This window comes from Alligator sinensis, unplaced genomic scaffold (genome assembly GCF_000455745.1).
Source record: "Alligator sinensis unplaced genomic scaffold, ASM45574v1 scaffold1301_1, whole genome shotgun sequence".
In the NCBI taxonomy this organism is placed as follows: Eukaryota; Metazoa; Chordata; order Crocodylia; family Alligatoridae; genus Alligator; species Alligator sinensis.
The window spans coordinates 104,633-113,198 of record NW_005842575.1 but is presented as its reverse complement, the minus strand read 5'-3'; the positions used below and the strand labels follow the sequence as shown (position 1 = coordinate 113,198).

General features: G+C 49.6%; 1 protein-coding gene across 1 annotated transcript in view; it reads right to left on the bottom strand.

The window, feature by feature from the left end:
- The window catches only part of POLQ (DNA polymerase theta), a 90,510-nt gene that overhangs the window by 53,851 nt on the left and 28,093 nt on the right, over positions 1-8,566 (bottom strand). The window contains exons 13-14 of the mRNA XM_014524111.2: positions 3,175-3,368; positions 2,285-2,409 (exon numbers count right to left, since the gene is read on the bottom strand). Coding sequence (XP_014379597.2) covers positions 2,285-2,409; positions 3,175-3,368 — 319 coding nt within the window. The remainder of the gene's footprint in view (positions 1-2,284; positions 2,410-3,174; positions 3,369-8,566) is intronic.

The following is an 8,566-nucleotide window of genomic DNA, read 5'->3' as shown; positions in this document are numbered from 1 at the left end:
TTCAGCAGGATTAGGCCTTCAACTGATCTAGCAGGTGCTGCTGACTGCCCATGCAGCTCAAAAAGAAGGGCTGGGAAGTCTGGCTCAGCCAACAGCTCTTGCCAACTAAACTAAGGGCCTAGCCTTGATGAAGTTGAATGGCCTCGCCCCTCAACTTGGGCCAAGTGGGCAGCCAGAAGCACTGATCACATCCTGCAACTAAAAGATTAGCCATGTCATACCCCCAGGATACCTCATAAGTAGCACCCCTGTCTAGGTGAGCAAGGATTATACTACTATTCTCTGAATCTGGCATCTGCCTTTGTAACTAAGTCGAAGGCACAACACTTAATAAAAGCTGTTAGAATACTCCATGCGGCTGCCTTACAGATTTCTGATACAGAAATATTCCTGGAAGTGGCAGAAGATGTAGTATGCTTTAGCTGACTAAGTTTTCACATTCAGGCGAAATAGTGCAACTGCCATCTGGTAGCAGATTGAAATGCACAGCATGATTCATTTAAGTGTCTTCTAGGAGGAAATGGCTGGATTACTTGCAGATTCAGGAACACAGGAGCAGAGGACTGAAGGGACCTCTCAAGCTACTAACTCCTGGTTCTCTGCATCCACAGGCAACCATTTAGCCAAGGAACCCATAAAATCACTACCCCACCCCCTCAAAAACATCTACAAGGCACAAAGCCAGAGACATCAAGAAACCCCTAGAACAGGGGTGGCAAAATACCACCCGTGAGCCAGATCTGGCCTGCAAGGCCATTCTATATGGCCCATGGAGCCCCTAAAAAGTTTAGAAAATTTATATTGATCTGTCCTAGGTTCCTGTCAAAAATGACAGGAACCAAGGGCAGTAGGACCCAGGGGAAGCCCGGTGGGCTCCTGCAACAGCAGGGTCTGCCCGGCCTGGCCCCCCAGCTGGAAGCCCCAGCAGGAGCTTCTGGCCTGGGAGTACGTGGCTGGCCCATGCCAGAACCTCAGGTAAGGTGGGGTGGGGGGGTGGAGGACCCCGGGCAGGGGAGGAACCTGGGGAAAAGCAGCCCCTTGCCTACTCCATGGCCCGCGCTCCCTGCTGCAGCTGCTTGCAGCCCAGCGGGGCTGTCCTGAGCAGGCACAGGCAGCCCCATGCAGGCTGGAAGCGGGGGCAGCGCCAGCCACGGGGCAGGTGGGGGCCCGCTTTTCTCCCCGCACTCAGCACCAGCTCGTAACCTGCCCCCGCTGCCAGCCTGGGCCCCGCACCGGCTCCGGGCTTGCCTATTGGGGCTGCACACAGCAGCAGCAGCTGCAGCCCCCCTGCTTGCCGTGCCAGGAAGTATTTGCTGCTGCTGCCCGCCCGGAGCTCGCGCACTGGGCAGCCCAGACGCGATGGTGGCAAAAACTGCCCAGCGCGGCAGCCGGGGAGGCCGCAGCTGCTGCGCACAGCCCTGACGGGGGAGCCCAGAGCCGGTGCGGGGCCTAGGCTGGCAGCAGGGGTGGGTTACAAGCTGGTGGTGAGCACAGGAAAAGCGGCGCCCTGCGCTGCAGCTGCTCGGTTAAGGAGCTGTAGCCTCTGGAGACTGTCTCTCCAAACATGTAGTTCTCCATCTTGATCCTATCACCTTGCACTGAGACAGTGTAATGTCTGTGGGATGCAACTCCGTAATACAGGTTGCACTGTGAAACTGCATGGGCTATCTTTGTCAACCTCTCTCTGCCAAAGAGCAAAGAAAGCTGACCATCTTCTCCCTGATAACAAGCCAGAAAGATGAAGTACTCAAAAAGAAGATAAGTCAAGTCTCCAGAGCATGGGTGGCCAAACCCATGGCGCATGTGCCACAAGTGACACAGACAGCTGCTATATGCAGCATGTAAGCCCTGTGAACTCAGTGAAAGGATGTGCTAAAATGGAGGCGGTGGGCTCCCTAGCCACAAGGAACAGAGAAGGGGCTGGACAATGAGGTGCCAAGTGTGACCATCAAGAGCTAGGTTAATCTTTCCCTGGACATGCAGTCACTGCCAAATTCAGGGTTTGAAGCGTCACTCACCATATAAAAGCATGACAGTTGTACGGCCAGAGAAGAGTTAGCTTGGCTCTTGGCAGTGACACCTTCCTGCAGCAGTGCCTAGCCCCAGATCTACTCTGTGTGGGCAGAGAGCTCCCCTACTTTCATGCCAGCATCCCAGGATACAAACTCTATCAGGTATGGCTCTGGGGAACAGGGATCAGAGCAGTACTCAGGGAGTGGACGCAGCTTAATTTGGGCCAGAAAGGTCACAGCAGCTCCAGAGTCTCTTAATCCCTATGACTCACCTGCGTAGGTGGCAGCAGACTGTTGTAAGGACTGAAGCTGGCCACGGCTACAGCCATATCTTTTGGTAATATCTTTTAAGGGAACCTCGCTGATTAAATCCAGTAGTGCCAGGCTGGTGAAAAACCTGTGACAAACATAGAGGTATGTAAAAAAGATACATATTCTTGGACACATTAGCACAAATGCTCTGTGATAACTAAGGGTAGCGATGCCCAGCCTTTTTGTTCCATGGGCCAGAAGACCACTGCCTGGTATGTCCATGGGCCGGATTCAGCTGGTGGGCCAAATCTGGTTGTGCAAGGGAGGAAGGAGGTGTGGCCAGCCCAACCCAGATGTGCAAGGGGGAGGAGTTATAGCCTGGCTCTGATGTGTGTGGGGGGGGCGGGGGGGGGGCGGGGAGGGAGGTGGGGGGGGGCGCCCGCCAGCCACAGGTGTGGCTCAGCTCTGACCTGGTTGCACAGATCTTGGGAATTGGCAGCAGGGGGGTGGTGACAGTATTAATGGTTGCTGTGCCTCCAGCACTAAAATTTTCTGACCTGTGGGGAGCCCCACATGCTGGAAACCATGGCTCTGCAGGCCAAATTTGGCCTGTGGGTCAGGGGTTGAGCACCCCTGACTTAGGGAACTCAAAGGCCAACAAAAGAAGCAAGAAAGGTAGCTCCCCTGATTATTTTACTTAACACAAAGCTTCTTGCGACAACACTTTTCTTGCCTGATACGAATAAATTTGTAGGAAGCTGATACAAACTGAGCCACTTGCTCAATCAACAGGAGAACCTAGCCCAAACAACATTTGGGTTATAAACAAAACCTGGCAGTTCAACCATCTCCTACCACACAACCCTTTGCAAATTTCTGCCTTGGGCATCATATGCCTACTCATTCCTACCTCTTGTGGATAGCCATTTGTCGGTGCTGTTTCTCTGTTTTGGCTATGATTTTACCCTTTACAGAGCGTGCAAGGAAGCCTTCTTCAATTCCCACCAGCTCAGCAACTCGCTTCATTGAAGCAGGCAGCTTCTCCCACAGGCAGAAAAACTGGTACCAGTCAATTGTGGTCCACTCCTCATACACAGGAGTGACCTAAAGAAACAAAGTTTATTCAGAAGCATAGACAGGACACTACATTTAAAAAAAGGATCAATAAAAACATAATCCAGGACATGTAGTATTTTCACTCTATGCATCAATGAGACACTGAGCCATAACCACATGCCCTGAAAAAAGTGAAAACTAACTGCATTTTTAATGTTTGGCCTAATGAGCTCTGACTCATTAAGGTACAGTCTCATGATTACACAGTTGAGCATCCTTGTCAGGTTGTTCCAAATCCAACCCATTAAAATAAATGTTTTTAAGTTGCGCCTGTACTTTCAATTCATACAAGATTAAAAATGGTCTTAATATTAGATTAGCGCATGTCTGGAAAACATTTTTCTAGTGTGCTTCACTAAGAAGGACATCCAACAGCAGCCTCACTAAACATTACTGTAGTACTGAATCAAGCAAAGGAATACAGACTCTACCAGGTCTTAGTGAAGTCCACTTTCCCCCTTACTTGATGATTATCTTAAGCACAGAGGTCTCGATGCTGTTATTTATATACACAAAATTATCCAAACAGTTCAATTTCCAAGGCACAGAAATAAAAAAATTGTTTCTGGTTATCATCCAATCAGCTTATAGTTCGGTCCAATTTCAAAAGAGAGAATGCCTTGATAGCTGTATCAACATACTGTCAGGCAAGGTTCCTTGGATAGATGCGATATCTTTTATTAAACCAACTAAATAGTTGGAAAAAAGTTCTTTGCAAGGGTTTGAGCGCAAACACCCTTCTTCAGGCATTGGGAGACTCTGCTGAAGAACTCAGAACAAAAGCAGAGTCTCCCAGTACCTGAAGAAGGGTGTTTGTGCCCAAACACTTTGCAAAGAACTTTTTTTAACTATATAGTTGGTCTAATAAAAGATATCACATATACCCAAAGAACTTTGCCGGCCTATGTCCTTAGACCAACACGGCTCCAACCAACAACCCTGCAACATACTGTCAGAGAATTTATTTTGAAATAACTAATTGACAACTCTTAGAAGCATTTAATGCAGTGAATCTTAACCAGAAAGTCCTTGAAGCACTTTCTCTGCCCTCCTCTTAAGCATAAACCTTGGCTAGACTGGGAAAACAGAACTTCTTTTGGAAGTCTGGAGTCAGATACTTAGATGATGTGGCTGGTCCAGTGAAGTTGATGGCAGATGATCATTGCCTCAGTGCTTGTGGTATTTGCATGAGAGAGGACGCTAATATTGGTGCACCTGTCTTTCCACTGGATTTGAAGGATCTTCCGCAGGCAGTGTTGATGTTACTTCTCCAGCGACCTGAGGTGTCTCCTGTATGCTGACCACATCTCAGCTCCATATAGCAAGGTGGTGTGTATGTGGGGAAGGGTGTGGGGATGTGTATGGATGTCTGGGGCTTATGGGGGCTATGCCAGGGGTATGGGTGTGTATGGGGTTTGTGGGAGGTTGTGGGAATGTGTGGCTGTGCATGGGGTGTGTGGGGGGGGCAAGTACGTGTATATGGTGCAGTGTGCATGTGAGGCCCCACTACAAAACACATCCCCCTCACACCCTAACCCCCAATGTGCACAGTTCCTACTGTCAGCGGCAGCAGCCTCAGGGCATTCACAGTCCATGGCAGATGGAGCCCTGCAAGTCTGCGCACAGTCCGTGGTTCTGGCAAGCCCCAGGACTGCATGTGGCTGGGCCGCCTCCAGCACCATCATGCAGGGCTCACATGCAGTTCCCAGATTCTCCATCCATGCCCTGCGCCACCAGGGGGAGACCCGCATGATGAAGCCAGCGGTGCAGATCATGGGGCTCAGCCAAGGTTGCAGGGAGCGGGGTGGAGCCAGCTTGGCTCCATAGTGTGGAGCTCCCCACCATTCCCTATGACCTGCACATGGCAGTGAGTGGGGCCAGACCACCAGCTCCACTGCACAAGGTTTGTTTTGAAGGCATGCAGCTTGGGTGGAGAACCTGGGAACTGCATGAGAGCCCCGGGGAGCTCTGCATGATCAAGTCAGGTGGATCCCACGCCTCCACCAGCCCAGGCCCTGCATTCCCAGCCAGCTACTGCTTGGCTCCCACCCACCACCGCTTCCCCCCTGCCCACTTGCCCCCACGGCCACTTCTGCCCCCCGCACCCACTGCCATTGCTGCTTTCCTACCTGTGGGGTCAGGGTCAGTGCCATCCTGTGAGTGAGGGTGGGACAGCAGCATGTGCTGCCCTCATGGGAGTGAGCAGGTCTCAGCCCCATGCAAGCACAGCAAGGGCAGCCCAGGGTTGTACAGGATAGAGTGAACTGGTAGGCACCTACGCACAGGCTGAATGAAATCTCTTGGCAGGCTGGATGCGACCAGTGGGCCGTAGTTTGTCTGCCCCTGCCCTAAACCCACACTGAGATTCTGGGATGAGCTCTTCAGTAAGTGGAAAGACACAGTTCAGGAGGGTTCTCACAATGATCTCTCTTGTAGTGGACAGCAAGGTGATCCCTCTGTAATTTCCACAGTCAGACCCATCTCCTTTCTTGAAGATTGTCACAATCATTCCTCATCACTCCAGATCCTTAAGATGAGGGGATGGACCTGTGATCTAAGCTGCTCTCATCCCACTTGAAAATTTTGGCAGGGATTCCATCTGCTCCAGATGCCTTGCCGTTCTTTATCTGTTTTATAGCTTTCCTCACTTCATCAAGGGTTGGAGGGATTCCGAGATCCCCTCTGGGTGTTACAGGATGGAATTGAGAACACTCTCGTCAACAACCATCTCGATCGAGGAGGTTTTCAAAATGCTTTTCAACAGATGCTGATGGTGCCCCTTTCCTTAGGTCTCAAGACGGTTAGTCTCCAAGTACTCAGACCACAGATGGCTCTGGTGGCACTAAAGAAACTGTGCATATTGTGGATGCCTGTGAGATGCTGAATCTTCTTCACTCTGTCTTCCCACCAGCTGTTCTTCATATTGCAGGTCCTCTTTTGGGCCTCTGCCTTGGCTTGTTGGTGATTCAATTTCTTTTCGTTGGAGTTGGTGTCATTCTGCCAAGCACAAAAGGCCTTGATCTTGTGGTCAGTGAACTCTTGGATCTCAACTCTCTCATCAAACCAGTCTTGGTGTTTCCTGGTAAAGAACCCAAGTGTCTCTTTGCAGGCGCTGATGTCAATGGAATTGAAGCCACACCAAGTGCTGCCATCATTCTCCCATTGTTGTTGATTGGAATTCAGCAGTTTTTCGTTGAGGTGCTGGTAGAAGAGGTCTCACTTGATTGGGTCCCTGAGTCCTTTCTTTGTTGACTTCCTGTCAGTGTTGCTTCTGCTGCAGCCATCGTTTGGGAGTCAGTTTGAGACCCATAACCAAGCAGATGAGCCGGTGATCAGCCCAGCACTTGTCAGTTCCTACCATAGCTCGAGTGGTGCAGACACCTTTGCAAGGTGCAGCATCTTCATGAGGAAGATGCTGCTGGAGTTAACTTTTACCATCGTTTCCTTGCCGATGGTTCTGTTCCAAAAATTCAAATCCCTGCCAACTCTGGCATTGAAATTGCCAAGCAGAGCAAGTCTGATTCCCTCCAAAACATCAGAAAGGACTTGGTTAGGGCTGGCAGAGAATTCCTCCTTGGTTTTGCTGGCAGCATCAAGAGTTGCAGTATACATGCTGATAACAATGATCCATCTCAAATTGGATCTCTGCCAATTTGAGATGGAGTCATGAAGTGTTCATTAATTCCAACAGGGAACTTGTTGAGTTAGTTCATGAGTTCATTCTTAATGGCAAACCCAACACCATGAAGTCGGTGTCCTCCTTCCTATTTATCCTTCCAGAAAAGGGTATAGCCCTCTTTGTTCTTTGAGCCGCCCATCTCCCACTTGCCAGCTCCCGCTCAGTGCAGCGATGTCAATGTTATGTTGCCTGAGTTCTCAAGTCACGATTGCAGTGCAGTGCGCCCTGGGTGTTCACTATTAGGACCGTCCGAAATTGATTGTGTCTTTGTTGATTTTGACCACAGTAGAGGTGATCCCAGTGGATGCAATTATCTAGTTATTTGCATCTGAAGAACAGCTTTGGGGAAAAGACAAATTATCTCCAGCCTTGGAACTGAACAGAATTTGCAAAAGTACTGTAGGCAAGGTTAATGGGAGAGAATCTCACGAACATTTTGTTCAACAGTGTACTTAATTTGAAATAATGTAAGACAAACTGCTGTGATTAAACACTCTGGGGAAAAAAAACATTATTATTATTAACATATCTGCCCCAGAGCATGAACAGAATTCATCCACTCATTTTTTACTTTTTAAGATCTGCCAACAGGGAACAAATGCATTGGTGCATGATACAAATGTCTCTGCCTTGCTTACTGCAAGTAGATAAAAAATATAATATGCTCCTCCTGATACTGGCAGTCTCAGGCACATTAGGGATACTAGCAGATCCTAAAAACATGTTTGCTTTAGTCAACAGCTGGAGCAATGAAAAAGGCAAGCAGGGGAGTGTAGAGTTGACAGACAACCCCAATATCTTCTCTGTTCTAATCCCAACAATCCCAAAATCCCAGAGTTATTTTTCAAGGGTCATGCAGTTCCTTAACTAGAACTTTCAAACTGTCACCTTTTATCTTTACCAGGACAGAGATGCACATAATGGAGCCAGGGATATGTATTAAATTTTGGACACTGTTTCTTTAAGCCCATGAATCTGAGGGTGCTTATAATACTCCAAATTATTTCCTCACTGATCTTCACATGCTCATAGCTTCCTTTACATGAACTCTTGCTGGCTTTTGAAGGCCTTTGTGTGTACACACACACACACACACACACACACACACACACACACACTAGTAACCTTGTTTCCACACTTCCCTGTAACAGATTCCTCTAGTCCAGGGGTGGGCAAACTACAGCCCACAGGCCAGATCCGGCCCACGAGGCCATTCTATCCAGCTCGTGGGGCCCCTAAAAAATGTAGAAAATTAATATTTTTCTGCCCTTGGTTCCGGTCAAAAATGACCGGAACCAAGGGCAGTACGACCCAGGGGAAGCCCAGTGGGCTCCAACAACAGTGGCCTGGACCCACCCCCGGAAGCCCCTCCTGAGGCTTCTGGCCTGGAAGCACATGGCTGCCCTGCACCGGAATCCCAGGTAGGGTGAAGGGGAGAAGGGCAGGGGGGGACCCTTGGCAGGGAAGGAGCATGGGGGAAGAGGGGAAGCGGCCCCTTCCACATCCA